Source organism: Osmia bicornis, chromosome 4 (assembly GCF_907164935.1).
Source record: "Osmia bicornis bicornis chromosome 4, iOsmBic2.1, whole genome shotgun sequence".
NCBI classification, from domain to species: Eukaryota; Metazoa; Arthropoda; class Insecta; order Hymenoptera; family Megachilidae; genus Osmia; species Osmia bicornis.
In genome coordinates this window covers 8,312,794-8,340,716 of record NC_060219.1, presented here as the reverse complement: position 1 = coordinate 8,340,716, position 27,923 = coordinate 8,312,794, and the positions used below count along the sequence as shown (strand labels likewise).

At 45.4% G+C, this 27,923-nt stretch overlaps 1 protein-coding gene across 4 annotated transcripts in view; it reads left to right on the top strand.

The window, feature by feature from the left end:
- LOC114873288 (transcription factor SOX-5-like) overlaps nucleotides 1-27,923 on the top strand; it is a 142,894-nt gene that overhangs the window by 61,514 nt on the left and 53,457 nt on the right. Inside the window, exon 1 of one of the 4 annotated variants that reach the window (XM_029181467.2) lies at nucleotides 22,868-23,548. The exons of 2 other annotated variants lie outside the window; for them this stretch is intronic. In XM_029181467.2, the coding sequence (XP_029037300.1) occupies nucleotides 23,532-23,548 (17 nt within the window). In that variant the 5' untranslated portion in view covers nucleotides 22,868-23,531. Of the gene's footprint in view, nucleotides 1-22,867; nucleotides 23,549-26,026; nucleotides 26,223-27,923 lie in introns of those variants that run through there. One more of the 4 variants, XM_029181470.2, reaches the window with a different exon arrangement.

Below are 27,923 nucleotides of genomic sequence, written 5' to 3'. Positions count from 1 at the left end.
CCACAAGCCGGTGATGCTCCTTCTACGGCTTCCATCTGTCTCGCTTCTATCCCGTCTTCATTTTCTTTTCTTGGCACTCGCGTTGCTACTTACTCGCTCGCGCTCGCTCCCTTGTGAACGGGCGACAGTGTGTGTATGTGTCTGCGGAACGGGTAAGCCGAATCGTATAGCGTGCGCGAGATTAACACGAGAGTAAAATAAAGGCTATTGAATCTCCCATGCCTCTCTGAACAAAAATAGCCCCCAATGAGAAAAGGAACCTTACAGTTTCTTTTCAACGCTTTCATAAAAATTTCTGAAAACTAATTTTCCTCTTATACGGACGGCACAGCGGGGTGTATATAAGGAAAGGAAGGAACGACCTTCGCGCTCGTTCACCCCTCTTCTTCATCTTCTTCTTCTTCTTCTTCTTCTTCTTCTTCTTCTTCTTTTACTTCCTCTACCCCTTCTATTTTCTTTTTACCCTCTCTCTTTCTCTCTCACTTATTCATGCTTTTTATTTTTCTCTCTCATTCTATCTTTCACCCTTTCGCTGCCGCCACCTCCGTCGACTGCTACCAACTCGCCACCCTTCTCTCGCCAATGTTGCCACCTACCTCTACCCCCACCGTCGCCACCTTTCCCTCGAGTTTCATTCCCACTACAGCACTTTTATACGAGGTGCTAATCTTCCAGACAAGCCCCCAGCATCCCCCTTCCTCTTCATTTCTTTCTTTCTCTCTCTTACCACCATCTTCCACGTTACTCGCTCTCGCTGTTAGCTGGCTTGCGAACAACCCCCGCGCCACAGCATCTCGCTGTGCTTCGTCTCGCACCCACTCACCCCTTCTTTTATATAGCCTCTACTAAAGTCACTGTCGGGATTATAATATAATATTGCGCTTACAAGGGTGAACGCGAGCTACGCGCTGGTCCACGAGTACCGGGGGTGCTGGCAATCTGTCGATCGTATCGGATTTGCTAACATTTCCTTTTGTACTTTCCTCACTCTCGCCTCCCTTTCGGTACGAGGGTGTGTATGGACCGTATTCTTCCTTGACGCGTTTAGATGGAAAATTAGTAATTGGAAATGAGTTGTTCTTGTAATTTGGGGATTTACAATAACGATTAATTTTACGAATCTAATCCTGCCTTAAATGTTCCTGAGGTTAGAAGAGAATGTGAAAAAAGATTCGAATGAGAAATAAAATATATGAAACCTGCTTCATCCCTGCAAATATAAAGATGCTCGACGATAAAACAACTTCTCGCCTCTGGTGTCGGACATTACACGGGGAATTCGTCGGTTCGTTCTGGCCGCAAAACCGTGACGGCGTTTCGTCGTTTATTATCAGGGGCCGGGTCACATAACTCGTCATTGCGTTGGTTGTCGCGGTCCCGCGGGACGCAGCCGGATACGCGGGAGACACGAGAACAATGTGTCCGCCTCTTGAATTATTCCCTTTGATTGCTTGCTTTCGTCTCGCTTCGTTCGCTGCGACCTAAACCAGACCGACTCCTCGTCCTCGTCGTCGTCGTCGTCTCGTTTCGTTTCGACCCGTAGTAAAAGAGTTTCACCGACCCTCGATATATACGTTGTTCGCTGTCTAACGGGGCTGACACCTATTACGACCTTGCGTCGTCGTCGCGAAAAGACGGGGCTGCCCGTCGAGGGTCGAAAACGGACAGACGGACGCAGCTGGACGGATGGATGAACGCCGACGTCAATCGAGCTCCCATTAATACGGCTAAGTGAACGTGGATCTCTGTGTAACGCGGCTACTGCATTTACGTTTCCTTTTTTCAACCCTCGCTCGTCATCGGACACGATGGTTCCCGCTTAATTTCGACGACGGCTTTTGATGTCGAGCGGTGTACAAATTTTCTGGCGTTTCGACCGATTTGTCGATTGACCGAATTTCTATAATACATTAATAATCCCGTAAACAAGTTACGCGAATCCTTGTACTCTTTCGTAACGAGCATTTATTTTTATCAAGTGAGCGTATCGATGTCAAATGTATCGTTCACGTATTAACCCTTTTGCTGTGGTAAAATTAATGATAAAGGAGATGCTAGTATCTATATTTTGCCATAGAATGCGATATCAGCTACGTTATTAAAATAACGAAATAGAAAAATGTCATCAGAAATATAAGAGGAAATAATTATCACGCGTAGTCATCTGCCGGAATGAAAGGGTTATTACGAACTGAAGATCGACGAGACCGATGAAACAACGTGCAGACACTTCTAGCCATGTCAAATTTCCGTACCTCGAGTCGAAGCTTCTAACCACGGTGCTCTATCATATGGAGACCACAAAAAGACCTTTATTGCTCGGCATTGAAGCTATTATATTGTATACGTGTGATCCATCTTCGTAAGACAGCCGAACAATAGCTCGATAACGCTCGATCGTTCGGTCCTGCGACACTTTGGCCATGCACGAAGCGTGAAAAGGGGAAAGCGAAGAGCATTGTTCGCGAATCTCGCGGATTTCACAGGTTTCCTTAGCTACAAGGGTCGACACGCGACTTGAAAATCTCGGGACACTGATCGAAGAGTCATCGACAAACGAGCGGCTAATAAATAAAGGAAGCATGAGCGAGCTGAAACCACGAGTCGATGATTTAACGTTTCGTGGTTTAGTCCTACCGAGTATACTCTTGTCTCGATAATCGTTCGTTAAAAAGAAGACAGGTCTTCGAACAATTGGGTCCGAGCACAGTCTATTTTTACAATCAGTAGAATGAGCCATGTTAAATTAAGAAATTGAAATTTTAATTAAAATTGAATTAATTTGGTGAAAAATTTAATAAGTTCAATATTTATGAACTAGTGACCTTAACTAAACACTTGTGACCTTATTGCACAATTTACCAACATCCCCATGGCGATCCACGCGTTAATTCAACAACTACCAAAGCCACAATACCGTACAAATTCTTTGGCTCTCGATCAACGCGTCTTCCTTTTGAAAGGAGGCACCTTTCACGGCCGACGGAAGTCGTTTGAATGAAAAGCTCTCGCCCGTAACCCGTCTAATTTCGATATTACGATATAGTGATCGGCTTGAATCGGTTGAAGGGCCCGGACCGGTCTGAAAAGCATTTACGCGATATTTTATTGAACGTTGTTGCCATAGGCGTCGTGATGGCCCGTGAATGGGAAACGAAGCCAGCAGAGCGGACAAAGATAAAGGTGGCAAAGAACAAGAGTGGCAAAGATGCGAGATAGAAGTGTAGAATGCGAAGGAAGGAGATAGATGGAGGAAGGAGGAGGCTGAAGAAGGGTGGAGAAAGGACGAGTGAAAGCAGAGCTTTGGCAGAGCACGAATAGGCGAATCAATCATCCTGCGACTCATTAGCCCCGTCGGTGAGCTCTTCTTTCTCTTTCTCTCTCTCTCTCTCTCTGACACCCCCTCTGTTCTCTCCTTCCTTCACACTCTCCCATTCTGCCTCTTTCCTTTTCTTTTTACTTCGTTTTTTTTATTTGTTACTCTCTACCAGAATACCTGGCTTCTTCTATCTGTTGCCTTGTTCCTTCATCGCGAATCCTTCGCAGTCTTTCAGCGACGCCCCCGTCAGAGAAACGAGCTTCTCTCTCGTTACTCATTATGACCAGTTTCTATGGCCGCGTTCACAATGGCCCTGGCCGCTCTCCCTACTATCCCCGACGAGGAACGAAACGAGAAGATAACGCGCGGATCGTTTGCCGTGAAAATGGCCGAGGGAAAAACGAGAATTCGTAGAACGCTTGTTTCGTGGTCCCTTTCAAACGTCAGCCTCCATTGTCTGCTGCTTCCTCGAAGAATCATCACCGAAAGGTTGATTAATTTTTAAACAATGGTTTGTGGTGATGGTTACATCCCTCGGACGAAAAATCAGAGTTACGCCGTTGAATATAAGAGCGACTTGCTTTGCTGTCCGCGGTGCGGTTCGGCAACGATCTTCAACTTCCGCTGAAAGGAACGAGTCTTGGCAGGTGATTACACCTGCGTTACATAACGCGTTCGTTAGGCTCGGCCCGTTATTTCCTGGCGATTTGATCGAGCGAACCGTTTATCGCGAAACCGGTAATCTCTTGCCTCTATCTTCGTTTTTCAATGACCCCCTTTACCCCCTCTTCGGGAGAAATACTTTTTCTTCGCTACTTTCTGGTCGCTCTCTGAATCTTTCTTCCGATTCTTCTTAAATAAGATAGTTTTGTAGATTTTTCTAAAAATTATTTGAAATGATTAAAAGAATTATAATTATCAAAATTAAAAAGAACAGTCTAAAGTTTTCCGAAGGTAGCAAAGAAAGATTCAATTTCCAGGCAAAAAGTCCCCCCGGAGAATCATTAACGTTGGCGAGTAATTGCTCGTTAAGTTCGGCGTGTCCATATGGCCGCGATCGACGGGGGGTCACCGACGGACGATAAATTCATCATACAATAATGACCTTAATGAACTGCGAGGGGGCAACAAGTTCGGTTCTGGCACGCTATGAAATATTCAACCGGAATCAATCCTGGGCTCTCTGGCCCGGGACGAGAGCGTACGGGTATATATCGAAAGGGGGCGAAGGTTGAAGGGATACAACCACCACTACCATCACCATAGCTAGGAAGGTTCAAGGATTTCGTGTCCTAAGGGGTGCGTGAGGGCTCGCGTAAAGCGGAACGGAGGCTCGCTTAACCCTTGAGTTTGCGGCCGGGACTAAAGTAGTTATGTTTGTCCTTTGAGTTGATAGGAGAGCCGCTGCGGGGCAACTAGGCTAATCCTACGGGACTCGACGTATCCTGCTAATGGGTCCGGTCCCTGTATGCCGTGGTAGCAACTTCGACGCGAGTATCAGAAACAGCTTCGACTGTACTTCGCCTCGCTACCATCCCGGCTACGCTGAATGTATTATGCAACGACATGCTTTACCAGTCATTGTTGACGTTGATGGAACTGCTGTTCCCTGTCCTGTTCGGTATAACCGCGTTACAAGGTTTAATAGCCGACGAGATTAGAAACGCTTCCCAACTGATACCCTGTCGGGATTCTTTGTGTTGCTAATGCTCCGTTGTATGTACCTGAACGTGTAACAAGTAGTGACAGTGACACGTTTTTAGTGCGTCTTCAGAGGGTGACGCTTTTTGTGTATCACTGTCATAATGTAATATATTTACAATAATATAAAATAGGTGAAGTACCGATAAAATTAAAATTGCCTCCAGCGCCAAGTTCGCTCGAGAATGTATAGACCAACAAAATACATCATCGCGACTAGGAAATTGTGGCACATATACAGGCGTATCGTTTAAAATCGAGCGTATTTGTGGTCGAAAACATCGGTACTTGCGCGTAAAATAAACCAATGGCAAGGTAAATACTGATTAAATGTATCGGCTCGGTTCGATATAGGGGCTCGCGGCAACAAAGCGAACGACCAGGCAAAACACGGCACGGATTCGAAATCGAAGCGAGCGTTGCTAGAATTCGGGTTCGCAATGGAAAAGGTCGATTATTTGATATCTGTAAGCTTATCGAGCCGTCGCGGTACCGATCTAATCAATAGACCAGGCGGTTGCTAGGGCAATGCTGTACGCATCGCTGCAATATCGTAATTATAATTATTAGCTAAACACAGAGAAATAGGAGGCGTGGTAGAGGAGCGAGAGGAAGCGGTTGCATACAGTAACGCACTCATAGCTTTCCATGGTTTAACATCGGGGGTTTTACAGTGCCGCGTGACTGCGATATATCCTAGGTATACATTATGCAGGGGATCCTCTCATTGGCTCGTACCGTTGCAGTCGATACTCTCTGCATTGAATAGCTATCTATAGAGACGAACCACCGCACTCACCCCCGTATGCTGTTGCGTTTGTTGCGATCTATTAAGCGGAAATATTCGGTCCCAATGAGCGATTCGGCCGCGAACCACGCCGCGAAAAGCATATTTATGCCCCAAGTACTCTACCGCTCTATGTACGTAATAGAATAGAGGAAAAAAAAAATTCGTCGACTGTCGCGATATTTTTCTGCGAACAAATTAATTGCCATCAGGCTATGACACGATCATTCGCGAATATAACTTTTCACCCTTTCGACACCGACCGATCGATTATTTATGATTCCCCGAGCGAATTGGGTCGCGACTAGAGTTCTCGAGTGTTTCTTATTATAGGATCGAGGGATTTTATTTGATTACATTTTTGATGTTTTTCGATACTATTTGTCGAATCGAAGTTACTTCGGTTATTCATCTAAACGAGAAGAAAATTATTAATAATTCTTATTAAAGCGTACCGCATCGCGTATGACCGTCGATGAAACACTACATCTTTTTGTTGTTTCTCGTCGCTAAAAATGATGGGAATTGAAAAAACCGAGCTCGATCCGCGGCAATCGGTTTTCAATCACCCACGGAAATTGGCATTCGCCGCGTAAGCATCGCAGAATGTTGGAAATTACAAAACATCGCAGAACCGAATGGGAAAAAGGTAAATGGAACGTGGTTAAACTCGTGGGTTCGGTCAATTTCGAAATAAGCAGTCGATTTCTTGCTCGTCGAAGCTCGTTCGATTCTTGCCGGTGTTCGTCGAAGCTAAATAACCGTGCAAGTTTCGCCCTCAGCCCGTCGTAGCTGCTTTCTCATTAACTTTTTATTTTCTTCGAGAACGAAAAGTCGCTTCCTCCGATGAAATTTCGTCCGGCTTCGCTCGTTTCACTTTCCTCCTCGCCTTTTCTCTTCCGCCCACGATGCTTCCTCCCTTCAAATAAGGTGTCCTTTAAAGAAAAAAAAGAAGAAAGGAAGAAGAAGATTCGCGAGAGCTAGAACGACGAAGAATCTCGAAACAAATGCGTCTGAGATCAAAGTACGCCTCGAGCTCATCGGACGGAGCTGATTATTTTTATGACGTTACCAGCCAGCCTGTCCAGAAGATGAGACGCTTCAACCCCTCGCGATGCCGCCTTTTTGCTCGGCAACCCCTCCGACAGTGTTACCAACCTCCGTCCCGTGACCGGAATACATCCTCGTTCCGTCATCCAGTCTTTTATTCCGGCCTCTTTCTTACGTTATTAAGAAAGGCCACGTTCATGGCGGTCTGATGAATTAATGGACATCGGAAATGCTTGGGAAAGGGTGAATGGGTAAGGCGGTGTGTTATATTTTGGAAGATCAAAGGGATTCGTTGAACGATCGAGAAAAACTCCATTTTGAAACATCGATTTCCCCCTCTGAATTAGTTTTTATCTGAACAAATCCAAAGGAATAAAATTCTGAAGCTAAATTGCATAAATTGGTCGTTCGTAATTAATTTTTTTGAGGATGTATACATAGGAAAGGGTTAAGGGCTGGTATATACACAACGAGTCGGTCGACGAAAAAGAAATGAATTATGTGTTCCGTGGCACGCGGCCGAATCGCTATGGCTCGCGCGTTTACGCTCCCGATGTCTGCCGGTATTTCTTCAACGAAAATAACGCGCGGTATTTATAGGCGGGTTTTTATGTGAAAAGCTAAGTGCTAGTCGTAAAGTTACATCAAGAGGCCGTGCACCGCCCCTGTGTATCGAGAGTGGGATTTCGTTTTCTTCAGGCCTGCAAATATTCGTCCCTTGTGCGTGAAAACAGCCGATTTACATCGCCGCGTGTAACAAAGAGAATCCCGTTTGTTAAATAATCATTTTCCGATCGAATGGTTTTGTTGGTTCAATTTTGCCATTTGCTGTGTAACGGGAAAACTCTTTATCGATAAGATAATCGCAGCTTCGACGAGGACATTAATGCGTGACATGTGGACATACTTTACTTTATTTTGCAAAAGAATATTCGTTATCATCTTTGAGAAACTGGTTCGTTCAGGCAGATGATGCTCTGTCATTTACCATAGAATACGAAGCCGTTTTATTCGCGCAAATAATTAACAGTAAATTGTCTAGCTGATCATTTGCGTGCTGCGCGTGACAACGTGCATAACTTCACGAAATTAATTCCATGGATCATTTCCGAAGAATAATTTACGGTGAAGATAGACATATTTCATTTTCTTGTTCTTTTTTCTTTTTTCTTTTTTCTTTTTTTTAGCAGAAGAATTTATTGAAGTTGATTGTACAGTTAGTGATAAATCAATCTCCTCAGAAATCGTACCTTACTATAGTTATTACTATACTGACAAGGAATAAGGAAATTTTAAAATTTTAATAATTATTTCTGCTATGTATAATGATAGCAATAAAATATCATTGTTTTATACATAGATATTGCTGTCGATGTGAAAAATCTGCGAATTACTTTGCTTACGAGTACATCTTGATAAACGTACGCTAAATTTCGAACGTTACTACTACGTTTTGTAAATGAATGACTGTATTGCATAGTATGCATATATTTTTAGCAACTTGTGACTCATGGATCTGTCCCACGTGTCATGCATATGGTTATCAAGAAAGCTCAAATTGCTTTATACTTAGCCATTCAAAAATGATATAATAGCAATGGTATGCGAATGTTGGTCGCTTGAATACACTGACTGCCGTGGTAGAGAAAAAAGAAATCATATCTGATACGGCACGAGTCAATTAGAATCAAGAATTCAACGATATAATTCTTCGATTTAATCGGTCAATTTGCTATATCATGTTACCGGTAATTTCGGAATGGCACAATAATTCATTCGACCATTTTATTTCAACGCTTTTGCACGGATTGTCGCTTACCACGGGGTAGGACGGGACCCTTAGGACATTTGTCACGGGTCGTTAGCCGATGCAGAGAGAACGGTGCATACGCGATTCGCAGACGACGTATAATCGAGCCTGGTCACTCGAGTCGATCGGTGTACTCGAGTCCTTTTCCAGCGGCCACCGGCGACCCCATTATTCGCCGATCCCGCTAATATGGACCACGTGTTTTGAATAGCGAAACTAGAAGACGAAATCGGGCGAAGGGGACGGTCGAGAGTGCGCGCTTCAACGGCTCGATCGTCGAGCACGTGCATCGCTCCTCCGACCTTCGACATCCTTCTTCTCATTCTGTTTCTTCCACCACCTAGCCGGCCATTAGCCTTTCTACGTCAAACAACAGCCTCGTTGTGACCGCCTCGATTTACATATGCACTTGCCCGTCCATTTCCTGCGTGGGTGAACGTGTTCGATTCGACGTAGCGCCGCTTCTCTGCCTCATTCGTCATCCGAATATATTATTATATTAAGTTGATGCAAAAATAATTGCAGTTTTTATTTTTTTATTTTATAGTATTAACATTGTGCGAAATGAGGAACTACTGTTCTTTTGCTGCTTCGAGAATAGTTCTTCATTATCAATGAAAGAATTACCTCCGCAACCCTCTTCATCTTCCAGACTTTCATTTCTTTCACGAAATTTTTTTAAATCATTCTAAATTGTACGCTCTGTAATAGTTCCTCGACCAAGTGCTTTCTTAACCCTTTGATTGTTGAGCACTTTAGGCTTGAACATTTTGTGGGTACAAAATAAAAATCAAGTCAATAACACTTATCACTTTTCTTTTTATTCCATCTCATTTCTCAGTTTATTCTTTCATTCTTTTTCTTTTTCAGTATTTTGTCATATCATTATAATGTGATAATATAATAATATGCATTGATAACTTTTATTTGATTATGATTAGGATATATAAGAAATAATCTATGGACGCAGATATGGGTCCATAGCAGTCAAAGGGTTAACCCTCCGTGCAGTTTCTGCAGATTTTTGCTCTAATTTCAATTCATACAATAAGATCGCACGAATTTGCTTTTTGTTCATTTTCACTTTGACAGGAAACAGAATCTTATGTGAACAGTTGAAACAAAAGACTAAATGCAACTTCGCGCTTTAAATTGACGTACCACACGAATGTAATCAGATAACACTTTGCGTCGGACTAACCGTTTGAAATTCGCACTGCTGAAAACCGCAGTTATTTTTGCACCAACCTTATAGATTTCTAAACGAGTTGGATAAAGGGTGTAGAGATATTGAAATTTAACGAACGATCGTGAGACGTTCCGAAGTAATCGTGGCTCTGGAATATTTGGAAGAATCTGTCGCGAAGAGATGCAATTAAAGGTAGTCGAGGAGTGGTAATTTCGCGTTTGAAAGGGTGAAAGAATATTAGCAACGTTGTAACATTGAACCTGCCGATCGACTCTTGCAATGAGAGAGATAGAAAGAGAAAGATTCACATTCGCCGTCCAAACGGGAGCATCCTCGACCTTTATCTACGAAAAGTCGAAGACAGATATAAAGGGGGAAATCATTCCTATAGAAACGTTAATAATAATAATCATAATAATTCTCTTCTCTTTTCACGATGTCTGTTCGACGCGGCCTTTTCATCGGGCCATGAATGGGTCGAACGAGTTGAGCCACATCCTCTTCGAGCTCCCTTTTTCCTACCTCCGCCTCGCCATCTCCACCATCATCGCCGTTCCACCCCTGCCACCCTTACCCCTCCCCTATCATTCTGACAAGGAACATCTACCAGAGACTGCAAGACCAATTGTACGCGAGCTACCGATCTAGGAGGCCACGTATGAAAAGAGCTCTGCCTCTATGCTTCTTCTTCTTCTTCTCGAGTGCCTTCCGGCTTTCTTGGAAATTTCATGCTAGAGAAACGTTCCTTTTGCTTCAACACTGCGTCGATCCAATTTTATCGCGAACACGATGTTAAGCTTTCAATGGTGAACGCTAGCCGGTCTGTAACCGTTTCTACAACAATTTCACAGTGCAGCAATGTTCGAATTTTCGAATTTAAATTATTTAATTTATGCAATTTTCCAAGGACCTCCAAAAATATCTGATTACTCTACGCCAGTCTCGCGAGGAAATAAGCTAGAAAAGAAGAAAGTCGCGTCGGTCGTGTTCAGTTCAGAGAGGGTTGGAAATCGAAAGAAGATCGAGCGAGTGGAGCCATGGGAATCAATCGAATAGTAATAACGTCACCGCGGAATGAAATCCGTGGCATGCTGGCGTGCACGTGGTTTGATTCACGGCGAGGGAAAAAGAGGCTCGAAAGGGTACATAAGAGGCAGCGATGCGAGGGAGAGCGGTCCGTAGGAGCGGGAAAGAAGAGAAAAGCGTAGAGACGAGTATAAAAAGAGCCGCTTCTCGAATTTGCCCTTCCGTCGACGTTCCTCTTCCGTGCTCTCGCTTCTGGCTCGTACGCAATACGCTCGCCGTGGCTCCATACTAGCGCGCTCTTGCGCTCTTGCAGCAGCCTGTGCGCTCGCGAACAGCTTCGAAATGTTGGCTGATTGTGAGTGTACCTTCGGAGAGGTCGGAGAGCAACGGAGAGGAATGAGAGAGAGGACAAGAAGGGAGCACACGATATCGCGGTGCATTATACCGGAGAAGCGACTCTATGGGCCCGTGCAACTCGCAGCCGGTAATCCGATCAAATGGCAAAGTGGATCGCAACAAAAAAAAAAAAAAGACGATGATCCCTGTATCGCTGGCCCGTCGAATTTCAATATGGACAGGCATGCCCGAATAACTAGCTATCCCGCGCAGGTATTCGTACGCGTTGTATGAAAGGCACATTCGAATCCTTTGCGTGGCGAGACGTGAGCTTCGACGTGATTACTATGCTCGCGTGTGTGCACACCGCCTACTGGATCGCGTTAACCTCCCCCTGCCGGCCTCGATACAACCACCCTCTCGAATCGGTCGGCCCGTCCTCGCGATACACCCTTCGTCTATAGTCTATACCGATCGAGTCACATTGACGGGGATAATTATGCTCTGGTATATCGTTCCTCTTCTTCCGCGTTTCGAGTGCCTCTTAATACCGATCGCTGGAATCCGATTGTTGAAAAAAGTACGACACGGGTGGCGGGTTTAGATTAATGGAAAGGATAATTTAAAGGTGAAGGTTAAATTGGGTGATTGAAAGATAATCGTGTTTATTGTGATTACAAGTGAATGAATTCAAATTAAATCAAACGATTTGTTCGTTTTATGGTTGAACTTACGTAAAAAACTGGAAATTATTTTGAATAACAATAATTACTTACATAATTACACTTTCCCTAACGCTTAATAGATCGCAATCAACGATTTCTGCTCGTTTGTTCGTTACATATCAGACGCGTTGGTAAAAATTGATTGACTATGATTAACAAACACGAGGAAATGCCGAGCAATCACAGAAATGAATTAACCGAGCAAACAACAGAAAGAAAAATACGAAAGCGTTACAAATACCTTGCCACCGAGTATACTTTCGGAATTGACTCGTGACCGTACTTTCTTCGACGCAACATCGCGGATCGGTGGCAATAAACATTTCGAAAGATTGATCGTTACGCTAATAAAATCGTTAAGATATTGGAATGGTAATTAATCGTTGCTCGCTCGATCCATTAATAACTCAGATTATTTCATCTGAAACATTTGTTTCCTGCTTGTTTTTCTCTCACGTTCCGCTCAGACTGAATCATATTTTCTTAACAAATAACCGATCACAAAGGTTAGCTCGTACATTTCCTGGCTGATAGTTATCTCGAGATAGAGCGATAACGCCGCGCTTCATTGTGCAACCTCGACCTCCAGCTTTCCATTGAAGGAAAACGATATCGAAAGGTCAGAGTGACGGTGATCGCCCTGTTCTTGGAACATTATTCGAAAATTCTCGTGTTTACGGCTGCTACTCGCTCGATCCAAGCAAATGTCAAGCTTCTGCACCTGCTATTAATCGTTCGAGTGTTAATCGGTGCCGGTCCCTGTCTTGTCCGCCGTTGGATTCCAGCGATTTACATCGTCACAGTTCTGGCCACGATTTCTCACGCCGCGCTGGTTCTCTCTACCCTTCTAGCGCACACTTTTACACACGTTCACGTCGTTTGGGACTGGTTCGCGATATTAATTCAGCTACGCGTTATTAATCTGCCGAGCCGTTGACCGTATCGCGTACTGATCGTGGACAACGCTTACAAGCTGCAGAGGTTCCCTAGAGATCCCTGCTTGATTGACACGTATCGTGATTGATCGAGGGACAATCTGGTCGGTTGCTTTTCGCCGCTTCCGTACACCATTAACATGATAAAAACCTTTCTCGACTTTGCATTCGTCTCGTTGAATAAACTGGCTCTGTACGAAGAAGTTTCGGAAAGTCAATTCCTATCTCTGCTTCCTTTAAACTGATTTGAGAACCGAAAGGAATTCTGAAGTCTGGATCCTTTTCTTCTCGACACCCTGTACAAAGAAATTATTTTCGAATTGAATAAGGACGTTAAAAGAGCAGAAACACTCGCACCCTCGATCGAACGAGTCGTCTATTTAGAAAGCAATAGCCTCGAAGAGTCCTGGGGCTCAAAAGATTCTTCTCGGTTGTTCGAGTAAGGTAGCGATAAAGCGGCAGAGGGTATCGCGCGAGGGAAAGGGGTGAGAAAGAGAGGGAAGACGAGAGGTGACACGTAAGCATAGCACCTTCGTAGGAGCAAGAGGATGCGTTTTTGTCGAGGTCGTTAGAGGAGGGTGAGAAAGTTGTTTCTTCTCTTCTTTCTTTCGTCGAGGCGGCGCGGTTAAGAAAGAGGCCACCCTATCCGACGTTCTTTTCGATCTCTCGGTCCCTTTCTTCCCTTTCATCGCTCACTGTAGCCGCGACCGAGCGCCTTCGTCGACTGACACGGCCCAAGCAGCTCAGCAACACGCGAACCAGACCAAGAAGAGGGGGTGTGTTGCCTCCGCGAACGAGAAACGTGTTTGTCAATAGCCTGTTAATGCGCTAAGCCATTAATCATTGCGAACGCTCGCTCCTGTCACCGCTCTAACCTTTAACCATCCCCCTCGGTCCTCAGGACGAAACAGCACGGGGGGATGCTGCCTTTGCCGTAGCGAACCAACCCCTCCTCCGCCACCTCCGCGATACGTCGACCACCTCTCAACGCGTTCTTTCTTCCCGTGGAACACCCTACTTTCCGTCCTCGACGAGGCCACGACAGCCGATCTAACGGACAGCCTTTGAAATAGACCTCGGCTAGGATTAAACGAGACGCGGTAATCAATTATTATCTCTAATACGTCTGCGAACGCAATTTCATCCCCTGGAAAGATATACTAAGAAGCAACATTTTCTACCCTGTTCGCCTCGTTATTGCCACTCGCTGAGGATATGGAAAAAGAGCCGACGCATAATAATATCTTGCAGTCACGGGCGCGGAAATTCGCTCTCTGAAATAACCGCGCGTTTGCGGGCGGCATGCGCACACGGTCGTCGAGCCTGCGAAGATGAGCATCGAAGCCGCGTCTATGACGAGAGACAGAGAGGCAAGGTAAGAGAGGAAGCCGAAGATGAACGGAGATAAATAACGAAAGAGAAGCGAGTGAAACGGAGTCACGAAACGAGAGAATGAGAGAGGATTCTTCCTATTTATAGCGTTCTATTCGTTTCGGGTGGCTTTCGGTGCTGCAGGGATCTGGCATGATGGAAGGCATTATTATGGTAAACCAACGGACGGCGCTTCGTTTATTATCTTCGAGTTTATTGTGCTTCCGTGGCCGATTAACTCGTCTAGCCTCGAGATCGGAACAGCTCGGTGATCTTGCGTACACAGAGTTTGTTGTACGATACCCCGAGTCTTTTGAAGCTGTCGAGGCTTGCATACTAATCGCCGCGATGCACACTGATGCGTTCGCTGTTCGCTGCAACGATCAAACGTCTCGGGAACAATGCACGCGGAGAAATAATTGCATACGATGTTATTAATCCTTGGATAACATGAGAGGAGTAGAAGCGGCACGATTGTATGCGTATGCATTGTTGAAGAATGAAAATATTGTATGCTAACCTTTTCCTCTGCCGAACGATTACGAAGATTATATTCAACGGGCAATTAACGTTCGAACAATAGGAACCCGGGTTCGGCAATTAACTCTTTGATACACGTGTATCGTTCTGAGAGTAATTAGTACTTTCACTTGTTTTTTAATATCGAAATGGAACCTCAATTTCTATTATGTGGTAAGACAATGGGTAGTGTACAGGATTAATCATTGATTACTGAATTATTATCAGGGTATTTGTGAATCTTCCATTGTCCTTTAAAAATGTTATTATAACAAATTATCTTGAATGGAACGTACACCCCAAAGAGATTTGGTGATGCGGATCAAACGGTAGCTCAAACGACACCGTCGACGAGCAAAAGGAGCCAGAAGTCCACAAAGGCCGTGATTCACTCGTACCGAGGGGCTGATCGGCGCGGCGTGGCGTGGCGTGGCCGTGGACCGCGCACGGACGTATTCGACATCGTGGACGGACGATCCATCAGCGTAATAGCAAGAGGCAAGACCCGGTTGAGTCGTCCGAGTACAAACTGCTTATTGTTTTTCAGCGTCCGCTAGGCGTAACGACGCGGCAAAGAAAGGCGAAACGAGCGGAGACGATAATAATAGCCGGTGCGCTCACGTACACGAGCAACCTTCTCGGCGGCAGCCGCTACTCGCGTCGTTTTCTCGCTTCGCCTTTATGAAATATCCTCGCCATTCTTTCCAGCCTGACTAACCGAGAGAGAGCGGGCTTCATTCATGAACGCAGCCGCACGGAGAACAGTGATCCGCACTGTGCGGCCACGCCGCTTTAATTGCGCGTGCACACGCGCACGCGTGTCGGTAACGGATACACCGTTTTTATCGTGGCAACGAACCGATTCTCTCTCTTGCTCCAAACGGCTCACTCTATTTCTCATTCTACCTTTTATGCTTGTCCTCTCGACGCGTTCGCGAGCTCGTGGCATTATCTGCTGGATGCTCGAGCGCCACGCCAAAGAGGTACAAGGTTACAAGAGAGCACGGGACGATCGAGATAACTGACTGGCGCGGATTCCTTCGACATTCCCGGTCATATTCGCACGCTCAAACATCCTATCGTGATTTTGAATCTGCCGGGCGAAAACTCATTGTTGTCCGACTCGCCGCCGTGATCGCGAACAATTACGCGCGGACGAGGAATCGTTGGATGGATTTTTCTCGGTTACGCTGTTGAAATACTGCTCGGCTGAATTTTCCGGTACGAAAGATATCGCGATTGTCACACGCGTTAATTACCATGATGGTCATCGCGATATACTGTGTCAGCGAATGTATTCAACTGCTTCTCGTGTGTCGTGATTAAATAAGTTACCAAATCGAAATATTATAACCGATTCCTAATGCAACGATAAACAACTATTATATGAAAACACAGTTTCTTTCAAATCAAATACTTTGATTATTTTTATGCAGCTTCTGTTTAAATGACAGCGTTTCTTTTGATTTTATTAAAATTACCGTATGGTAAAAGCAACTTGGTATTATCAAAACGAATCTTAATTCTAACAGCTAATCGACGAACGCGAAATGAAATTTACCCAATTGCTATCACCTGTGCTACTTCCTATCTTAAATGAATGTTAATTAAATTCGGTCTGGCAGCTGGTCAAAACGAACGGCTGTCACGCGCAAAAATAATGCCGCTGATCGATCACAAATTACGAGAACCTAACCGATAACGCTTATTAATATCCGTTGAAAGCAATTAGGCGTAAACTGATCTACTCGATCGGCGACGTACGGAATACAACAAACACGACCGCACAGTTATTTCGTTCAACGTGGAAATGGAAAAGAAAAGAAAATGTATTCGATCTCTCGGTATTCTTGGTAAACACTCTCATATCTAATTTCCACGCAAAATATACACTGGATAACCGTAAACAGCGCCAAGAGACACGGTACCGACGTCGTTTTACTCCAATTAATCCGCTCTGCTCCAGATTCCATAGTCCGGAGCAGCTGGTCAACAGGTAGATTGCGAAACGCTTGTCAATCACCGGCTTCGTTCAACTCCAATTAAATCGCGTGTTATAACGCGACGATCGATCATCGACCTGTAAGAGGCGAGTCCTCGACTTCGACGTTGCTCGATTTCCCGCCGGACAATTGCACGAAGTTAAGGTCGGTTCTCGTTACTCTCTGTGCCCACGCGAGAGCGCCTAACACTCACCTATTATGGACGTGGTACGCCTCGATTTCGATCGTTCCTCGCTTCCGCGGACACCTGTCACGCATATCCGAGCGCGAGCGCGTGCCAGCCAGCTAAGAGAGCCGCGTTTCTATTTATACGGACGCGTTTAACGGTGACCGGTGCGAGCGGTCGTTGATCATAAGGAAGATCCACGAGTCGGAAAGAGCGAGCCAGTTCCTCGAGGACTCGCGCGCGACCGTCACACCCGCGCCGCCACGCGACCGCTTCCCCTCCTCTGTTCGCTTCTACACTTTTCCTCTCACTCTTCACGGTTGCCGTGTTTTTTCCTCGCTTATCCACCTGCCGCCTCTCTTGCTCGCGATGCGAAGACATATTTCTAACGTTAACTCATCGTATTGCTTCGAAAATTTTTAATATCGTTCATTAAGAATTTTTTAATTCTTATCACGAACAAATGTACCGGAAAAGTTCGTTAATTCTAGCCCAAAGTTTTCCTGATCATCTGATGAACATTAAGTCTGGACGTTTTAGGGTGGTTCATCAAGATCCGAACGAAAGTTTCGTTATCGCGACACGGTTTTGAAACTCATCGAGACCGCATGAACGAAAACGTCGAGTAATTTTCGGGCCGGAACAGGGACATGGAAGAAAGATTACGCGTTCGCACGGTGAACGAGTCATCCCTGATGAAAAAGTCTTCTAAGCGACACGCCGCTCAGGGAGGGTGGAAACAACTACGATGAAACGATAGAGGTCCAAAGAAAAGCGTCCGACAAAGGATACTATTTATAATCAGCGGGATGCACATCACCGGATGAACCAGGCGGGGGTGACACAGCTGAGCAAGGAGGAGTACGAACAGAAGAAGAAAAAGGAAGAACCGAAGCGATCCGGAGAGAAGCGGGCGGTCACGCGTGGGGACTGCGATATATTAATAATGGGAGCAACAAAGCGGCAAGGAAGAAGAATAAGGTACAAGAGAAGTAAAAAAAAAAAAAAAGAAGGTACGAGAGGGGGCGAACATCGTCGTTGTATCCTCTCTTATCCCATTACTCTCTCGGTTCCTGTTCTAAATTCGTCGCAGACCTCGTTGCAACCGTTTGGCTTAACTCCGTTCTCTTTCTCTTCTCTCCTTTCATCTTATTCTCTTACTCCGGTTCTCAACGATTCCCTGAACCTGTCCCTCTCTTTCCATCGTCGCGATCGCGAGCCGGCGACTCTCATTCATGAGAAGAGACACGGAGAACTGGTGGCTAGAGCAGAGAATCCGGCGAAGGGACGAAGAGGCGAGAGGTTGATGCAAAGAGGGTGAAAGAGAGACGGTGAAACGGGAGGATGAGCGAAAGAGAGCGCCGGAAATGCTCGCGAGCCAATGTTCATTCACAAGCGGCCACGACTGCCTGGTCGTCTTCTTCTTCTTCTTCTCTGCCCGCTGTCGCTGATTTCGCATCGTTCTCCTCTTCGTGGTCGTCGTGGTAGTCGTCGACGTCCGGAGCAAAACGTCCCGACACCACCGCCACCGCCGCCGCCGACGCCGCCGACGTCGTGGTCGTTCTGCATAAATCTCCTCCTTTCTCTCTCTCTCTCTCTCTCTCGATGCCCTCCGCCCCTTCCTCTCGCTTGTACACCCACTACGAAGCACGTAGCCTCGAAGCAATACCGCTCGGACGCGTACAACACTCATTGTTCTTGTCTGCTCCCGCACACGGACCGGTTACCGGAATAGAACGGTATCCCGTGGCCGGTGGAGCGGGTTAACACGTCCTCCGCCGCGAAACGCACCACGATGGCCCATCTCGAAACGAATCGTCTCTCGCGGGCGGACGTTGAAAATTTCGCGAGGCCGCGACGAAGTGCAGTCTAAACAGAAAACAAAACTTAAGACGCTTTTATTCAACAAATTTAGCCCTACGACGTTTCCGTTTGCTGCCCCGTCGACGACAATTTTGCACGCGTTTCGCCGCTTCTACAGATTACACAAAGCGACGTCGGTGACAAAAATCAAAGAGAAACGGATAATATTGCGATTATAAATTTTCTCGAAAGGATCATCAAAGCGTGCGCTCGAAAAATGTTGCAGCAAAGTTTCATCGTGGATCGTTTCGGTCCATTCAGAACGCTACGGTATTTGGCTGACTACACCGAGCGCGACTGTGCCGCTTCTACTTGCACCAACAGCATACGCAGTTTTCATGATTCCTCGTTTCTTCGCGCGTTTACTGCGACAGTAGATACAGACGCGTCGAGTCAGACGCAAAGTGATATAAATTATTAACGCGTGAACGGCCGCCACGGTGAAAATGAATATATTTATAGTAAGGCTCGTTGAAAGTTCTATCATTAAAAATCGATTTCTTCATTTTCAAGTTAATACCATCAGTTTGATTATAATATTCGAAGTTTGATTTTGAACATTCGACTCAATTAAATTTATAAAGATCAATTCTTACAAGACAATCATCTAATCATCTGCTCTCAACAAACATACACTTTTTTGACAAAAAGAAAATCTTTCTTTCAAAACGTAACGAGATCCAACAATCCATGCAACAGCATCGAATAGAGAGATTCGAAGTCGTAAAACAGTTGTCACGGTAATTAAGGACAACAGTTTAACCAGTGATATTACAAGCCAAAGATTGCAGCACGGAAATAGCGGGGCCTGTATTTAGTAAGTAGAACAGGAAACGCGCGATTCTTCCAGCGACGTACCGTCTCAAACAATTTTCCAAGAAACGCACATTTCCCTTAGAGACTACGCGCACACGTGTGTAGCTACCACCCACGAATCAAACATCATCTTACGAACGCGATCAAATATTCTGCGAGCATCAACCGCCCACAATTTCACAGCTGTAATCTATACTCGCCTAACACTCGCGTATATTACGAATTCTAATCACGCCGGTTAATTAAAGCCCGAATTAAACGCGTGTCTGTCGATCGTGGTTCGTCATGATACGCCTCGAAGTAGAAAAATACCGCACCAAGTCAGACACGACGTACGTACAGTATCGGCCATACGTAAGTTAGCCGGTTAACCAGCTACTTCATAAATTAACAGCTCGACTCGAGAACCTTCGTTTAACGTTCTGAATCGAAATAATATTCGCAAAACGTTCGAGGAGCAGGTTTTAGGGATAGGAGTAGCACGAGCTGGCCCAAGGAAAAAGCGCATCGCCGCGTTTTGTGGCCGTCGCGTCAATAAAAAGGGAGCATCCGCGAAGTGGACGAACCTCGACGTGTATACGCGTGTACGTGTGTGTGTGTGCATGTTCTGTTTAGCGCGTCGGTGGGGATGGTAAGGGGCGCAAGTCAAGGGTGCATTGGTGCGGAGGACGAGCAGCAGCCAAGAGAAGAGGGGGAATGGGGTTTTGCGGAGGACATGAAAGGGATGCGCGCCGACGCCATTCTCGTCCATTCCTCTCGCCGCGGTAGGAACAGCGAGGGTCGCAGGGGGTGAGGGTGTACATATAAACGTACATACGGTATGTACCTGTGCGTGCACGATGGAGACGAGACAGGATATTCTATCTGACACGGCTACGGCGAAGGCAAATGCAACGGGGATCGAACACGACGCTGAAAATGAACCAACGAACCTAACCCTCGTTTGATCACACGCGAAGCATCTTCAATGTCTTACATGAATTCTTGTGATAGCGTTTCTTAACTCTTTATGATGGAAAGCTTAACCCTATCAACGTTTGAAAAAATGGAAGTTCGTGTTTCGTTTCAAATTATCAAGTATATAACTCTGTTAGCAATGTCTTACTAGATACAAGATAAAAATGAAAAATTGTAGAATTTCACGATTTCATAAAATATGCAGCCGTCAAAGTGAAGAAATGAGAAATACTAAATCCATTGTTTTATCGTTAAACATACGTATCAACAAATATGATCGATTTCGATTAATTTGTCTGATTACTGCGTTCCCTCGTCTTTCCATCTATAGAGTAATCAGATTACAATCACACCCTCTAATCACCCCATTTACCAAATGTCATTGATCGACGTTACATTTCCGATAATGATAACAATGTCAAAAGGCAATTTACTATAATAGATGAAAAGAGAATAACATGCCAATGGAGAAATATAGAGCGACGAGCAATGGCGTATTCTGCGCACCTGCAGAGATTTCTACCTGAGCGAGCTGCAGGAGCCAGCGGCAGCGGAGGTGGAAGAAGCGATTCAGGGATGTGGGCGGACAGCTCGGCGACAACAATAAGCATTGTGATTTGCGCGGGTGTGCCTTGCTTCTCATTGGTCCGCTTCCACCACCTCCACGGCTCCGTCGTAGGGCCGTCACCGGCGGCCGGGGGTTGTGCCGCGACCGCCGCCTCCGACCGAAACAATAGACAATGCGCAGCACTACCATCGCCGCTCCTCATCCGATGGATTCGACTCTAATTTTACGGAAAATGATGTTGCTTTTCATCTGACAAATAGATGCGTCAATTCATTTCCATTTGCGAAATTTTAAAAACAATTGCATTCAAATGAAATCTTTATCCAAGTAGAGAAAAGCTTTTATTTTTAAATGTGAATAATTTGCTATGTTAGCAATCAGAAGTTACAGTTTCCGTATATCATTTACATGCAACATTAACATAGTCACTCAACAACGTATTTCATCCCCAATGCTTGATTCGTTCTCCTGATTAATCCAGAAAGCATGCGTTTATTCTACAAAGCAATGTATCTTTTAAATGTGACAATTACCGCGCTTCAAACAGAACGAAAACGTACGATCTGATCTACGTAGCATTACCAAGTACCGATGACAATCTCCAGGGTCCAGCGACACAGAAGCAGTGGCAGGAAATTGGTGTCGGCGATGCAACCTCCGGTAAACGGTACGCGTTACGTTGCCGACGTTCACCGTTCTCGCGTGCCACGTGACGCGAGTCGCTCGGTCTCTCCTCGATGGTAGGGAGAGAGACAGGGTGAGCAAAGAGATGGAAAGATGGAAAGAGAAACGAACAACTCGAAACACGGTAGCGCACGTTGCCCATCCACGGCGCTACTACTACGCCCAACTCCGGGTACCGCTACCACAACTTGCGTCCCCGGAAGGGGTTAGTGCGGACGGTGGGGGTGAAGGGAAGAGGATCTCGGTAGCGCGGAACGGTGAACAGAGAAGGTTGAGGGGCAGGAGGGTGAAAAAGGGATATCGGCGGGCATACACAGGTGAACAAGAGGGATCCTCGCGAAAAACGAGGCGACAACGGTAGCGACGCAACACGAAGACGTCGACGGGGACGTGGACGGTGGTAGTGGCGGTGACGAGAGCAAAAGCCCGAGACGAAGGCGTAGACGAGGACGAGGACGAGTACGAGGACGACGCTAACGGGTGGCGGCGGCGGTGGTGGTGGACCTGCTAGCGTCGGGCAGAACGCGCGCCTTGGCGTGGGTGTCGGAGGAAGAAGGCGGGACATACGGCTGAAAAGGGGCGTGGCAGCCGGTAGAACCCGCCGCCGCCGCCACCGCCGCCGCAGCCGCACGCCAGAACGAGCGCTGTCGAGCAACGGAGATGCGGTTCAAATGACCAACGGAGAAAGAGAGAGAGGTTGAGTGGGTAGGGAAGTTGGAACGAGAAACAGCTAACGGGTGGAAGGGAGAAGAAAGAGAGGGAGCGAGCGAGATAAGGCGGTGTAGAACGTCGACGGGAGCGTAGTATCGTATCAAGAAGGGGCAGTAGCGGCAGTGAACGACAGAGTCGGCGAGAGAGAGGCAGCTAGGCGGGTAACAAAAGCAAAAGAGAGAAGGAATGAACGCGCGAGACGGAGAGAATAGTAGCAGGGAACGAGAGTGGCGCAACGCGGGCGCCGAAGCAGCGCGCGGAGTGGCGCGGCGCACCGCGCCACGCCAGCCGCCAGGCAGCGCCGCCGAATCTCATCCCGTTCGGTCCTCGGGGGCTTCAGTCAGTCAGCCGACGCTCCGAGACGCGGTGATTATTCCCATTGTATGCCCGCTACTCGAGGGGGGGTTCCTTCCACCATTGACTCTCGTTTCCTCTCTCGCTCTCGCCCTCGCGGCCTACTGCTACTGCTGCTTCGGCTCACCGTCCTCGACACGTTCCAGACCCGCGATAGTGTCGTACCGCGAAACGAACCGAAGCGTCGGCGTCGCGATAGCCGTCCTACATCGCCGTTCTTACCTGCGTTTTACGCACGCGGACCAAAAAGGATCTCCAGGTGTAAAGCGTGCGCGCGCGCCAGCGTCAACGCGGTCAACAGCTACGCCGACCTTCCAAGTCTTTCTGTGAGTGAGATCAACAACCATGACGTAGATCCGTGGAACGAGCCGGTGTTACGATCGTTCAGAGTTTATAGTTCGCGACCGCGCTCGAACCGGAGTACCTCGGGAGTCTCCTTCCAGTGATACGGAGCGCGGTGTACCTGCTGCATCAGTGACGACGACATCTGCGGCAAGTTGACGCTCCTTCTGACAGCCTCGGATCGTTCGTTTCGTTCAAGTGCCGGTTTTGTGCGGGGGTGTAATATCATAATTGCGTGACAAGTGGCAGGAGAAACCGTCGAAGGGTAGTAGAAGCTACCAGCGCGCGAGCAGGATGATATGAGCACGCTTGGCAGGTGAGTGAGTCGCGCGAACACGTGACCGCGTTTACGGCACGATTGGTGGAACGCCGACGGCGTGTACCCGTCACTTCTCTCCATTCCCCTCGATTCTGTCGTTACGAAAACAATTACGCGTACGCAATCGTTAACTCGTATCAATGATTTTTCCATCGACATTTTTGGGAAGCGGTTATGTCGGGCGATCGTCTTTAAAAAACGCGCGTCTCAGCATTGTAGCGTAATCAGTGCAATACGTGAGCGCAAACGATAACGTCAGCGACGACGAGCGCCGAGACATCGAGGCGTGCACGCGTATACGTGTATTCCGTGGCTGCCAGACAGCCGTGTACACGCAGGGCCATGTGTTCCCGGAGAGAGGACGCAAAAGAGAAGGAGATCGGTAGAGAGAGTGACGGATCGAAAGATAGAGAGAGAGAGAGTTAGAGAGCGAGGGTTAGAGTGGCGACGAAAGAGGGTGGCAGAGAAAGAGAGGGAGCATGAAATGCATCTGACCCAGTGACCCTCCCTATTGCCTGACCCCTTCGTCTCTTCCCTCTTCCATCAGTTTCCATTTACTCCGCTCTTTCCTGTCGTGCCTTCTCCTATGCGACCCTCTCGAAAATCCCGGATGGATTCGTCTTTCTTACTCCGAGAAGAACAACCGAGACAACCACTTGACGCTCTACCGATCCTCCATCGCGAACGACGATGCGTCTTGAACCTTTTCTCAAAGGGGGTGGGAAACGAGTCCTGGGAAACAAAGTCGCCTTCGCCTGGAACGTGACCTGCCTGGCTTATTCTGCATCTGCAGGAAGTTATATTTTCTTGTAAAATCAATCAATAGGGGAGGGTTGTCATACTATTTATAAAATGTGATGTTTAGACAAGAAAAGGGTTGTCTGTTGGCTGGTGTTATTAACACGTGCACTGCCGCGTTGATCGCCGGTTATTGACAGCTCAAATCTCGTGTCATCGAATAATTAAAACTAATTTGACGTGTCATTAAAATTGTACCATTTGCGCAATGCGGCAAGTAAGCAGCTAAATTTGAAAAATGAATTTTTCCCATTACCATGTTCGTTATCTTCCGATTATCGCGTAGTAATTATTTAGCAAGTAGATTATAACGCTCAAGATTTAAAGTACTCGTTTGCGAAACGCTCAGCGTAAAACCTGCTCCGTTTCGACATCAAAGGGTAAAGTCTCTGGTTTGCATAAACAGAGGTGAACCGTGGAGAGGGGTTGGCGATGGTATCAAGCTAAAGAGTCGCGGCCGGGATATATCTTTCAACAGGGCGGTAATTAAAATTAGGGTAATCGTATTTTTATTGTATCGCGTTGTGAGATCAATCATTTCGCGTTGGGTACTCCCTCGAGCCGGGCAATCGGCGTTTCTCGCGACCCGCGAACAGATACAAATTAACTCGGTTGCGTCTATAAATATCCGGTAAAATTTCACGAGAAGTGGCAGTAACGAGCAGCGAACGATTCTCCAGTCGCGTAGACCGGGGGAATGCAAGAAGAGGACACGTTAACACTTGCGGGGTTAGTTAGGCTAATTTTGCCCGGAATAAAACGCGCCACGATTGTTCCACGTCACATTGTCTCGGCGAATACAATGGTACCGGTGTGCCAGGAAGACAAACGAGTCGCGAATTCTCGAGTCTCGTCTCTGGGCTCTCGTATCAAGCCTGCTGCAGAACTAGCCACGAGGCGTGCAACAATATTAGAATAGAAAACGTCACAGTGTGTCGTCCAACAGAGACGGTAGGGCAAGAAAGTTGCGTCGTACGTACACGTTGGAACAATAACGAATCCCGAAAATAGAGCCTTACGGAACGAGTTGCGAACCGAGCCATTAGAAGAGCAAAATTGAACGGTCGAATTGGTCGACGATGTACTTAAGTGCCAAACGAAATAAGAAATTATTTAATAACGGCACAGAATATGAATTCCATGTGAAACACGATGGAAAAGATTAAGATTGCTAGGATAAAATTTATCCTTAATTATCTACCCGTACCATTAATTCTTTGTGTTATCTTAGTCCAGTCTTATAATAACTATTGTGTCTCTGCTTTTGGGAAAGAGTGGACAGAGACAGCAGTGAAAGTCGACGAAATTATGGTACCGAAACATTTCTGGGTGTCATTAACTCTTTGCGTTCTTCCGTTGTTTGAGAGAATCCCGCTGTTGAAACATTGTCCAGACGATGGCGAACAAATTGAGCGCAACCCCTTTCGTGTGAACTAATCGGGAACGAGAGGGTTGTTGAAAGATTAACACGTTGGATGTCACTGTGAAAATCACTGCACGTAATACGACACGGTATATGTAATTACAATATGATTGTAACAATTACTTTCGCGTACGCGTAGTTTTATTTTTCAATTTAAATTTTCCATTTTTCATCTTGACAATTATTTATAAGTCAACTATTTCTATTGTTTAATACATATTCTTCTAAACGCTGCGCTTCTTTACGCCCTTCAGGTAACTAAACGATCTCCTTATTCGGAATTAGACGAAGAAGTTCGTAAGGTAATCTATGAATGACATCAAGTTCAGGAGCAAACTTATTCTTCTTTCTTTGCCATCCTCATCAGTAATGATTCTTCAACTATTCAAACGAGCACGCGTATCGCTTTTCGACTTTGTCACCTGTTCGTTCGCCAAAGTGAAAAAAAAGGTAAGCGCGTTTCTTTACATAACGATTCGTGATAAAAAGAGGCTTGGAAAAAAGAAGAGAAAAAATCAAATGAATACACAGGGACAGACTTTGTTATCGAAACTCGTCTACATATACATATCTCCATATTCATCGATCTCCTTTACATCTTTGCGATCGACTCGTATAATAAACACTTCGAATGGGTTATCGATTGCCGGAATTATGATCTGATCAATAATCAAAAACGAGATACCTGTAAAAAAAAGCGTGAAATGATAGTGTTACATTGTAACGGGATTACATTGTAAATTACCAAAATAGATTATCCTCGTTTTCGTTTAAAACACGATGATACGCGTTATTTTTATTTCGTCTCAGAAGTATCGCGCATAAACGCCATGATAATACTCTTCGACGGACACAATCTAATCGCAAGACTGTTACATAATAATTATAATGGCATTATTGAGCGTTGTGCCTCAGATATGCCTTCGTTTTGAAATAAGTTACGCGAACGGTTCGAGAGAATCGTCGGGTTGTTTGACTTCTTGTTGAAAAGCGCGAATTTTCGTTCTGTTTTTAAACATCGCGTGCAAACCCTTTGATGAAAAGAAAAAGTTAAAAGAAACATAATTTTTTCATACTATGAACGACACTGTTTCATGTGTAACAGTTAACTGTCGTAAATGAAACATGATGGTTAGAATTGTTAAATCATATTTTATTTTTTTATGAATTTGATTGTTTCACATTATCTCTTTCAAATAAATCTATCAGCTACAGCAAATTTTTTTCACCTTATTTGAATTGCAAAAGTAAAACAAGATACACTTTGATCCTCAATTGAAAGATCTATTAATTACAATGGCGTACATTAATGCCTGCCGCTTTTTCTCAAAGTATTACTTGCTTATAATTAGATAATCGTACGTAAAGCAAATTATAAATGGTAAATGTAAATATCGACAATATAAAATATAATCGCGATGCAGTGACATAGTCCAACCTCTTTTTGTTGGTGCAATTTGCTTAGCATTTGTAATGATAGCAAAATTGATACTTTGTATTGAACACAATTTATCTTTGCAACATTGATTCAGCTACTTGAGTAGATTCGAAACTTGCGTTTTGTTGAGCAACGGTGTAATTTCGAATGATAGACCGCTTTACAATTACAGATAGGATGTTGAAATTTCAATGCGTAATATCTAAATTCGAGAATGTATCTACAATTCTCTAACATTCTTGCATACGATGTATCAGTGATCACGTAAGAGGATAATACGTTAATTATCTTGGGGGTCATCTGTGATCAACGTTTCTCATTCTATATAATTGAATAATTAGTAAGAAGATCAAAAATAGGGAAGAAACTTTAAATAATGTTAATAGATTATAGAGCATCTAGAGGTTTAACCCTTGAACAGCGAAGCCAATCGTGACCCAAATGTACAAAACATATATAAATTTTCAAATGAAAGGGGAATAATTTTTAAAGGAACAGGGTACAATTTAGAAGGTGAAAATAATATAAAGTACAAAATAAAATTAAAATTGTGTCCCTCTCCATGGTCCGCTGTCCGAGGATTAAGTATGAAAATTAAGTAATAAATATCTTTGATAATAAAAATTAAGCTGCTAAACAAATCAACAAAGATGCACGAATTTCAAAGTGTTAAAACATGAGATATTGAACACCAAATTTAAACAAAAACTCAA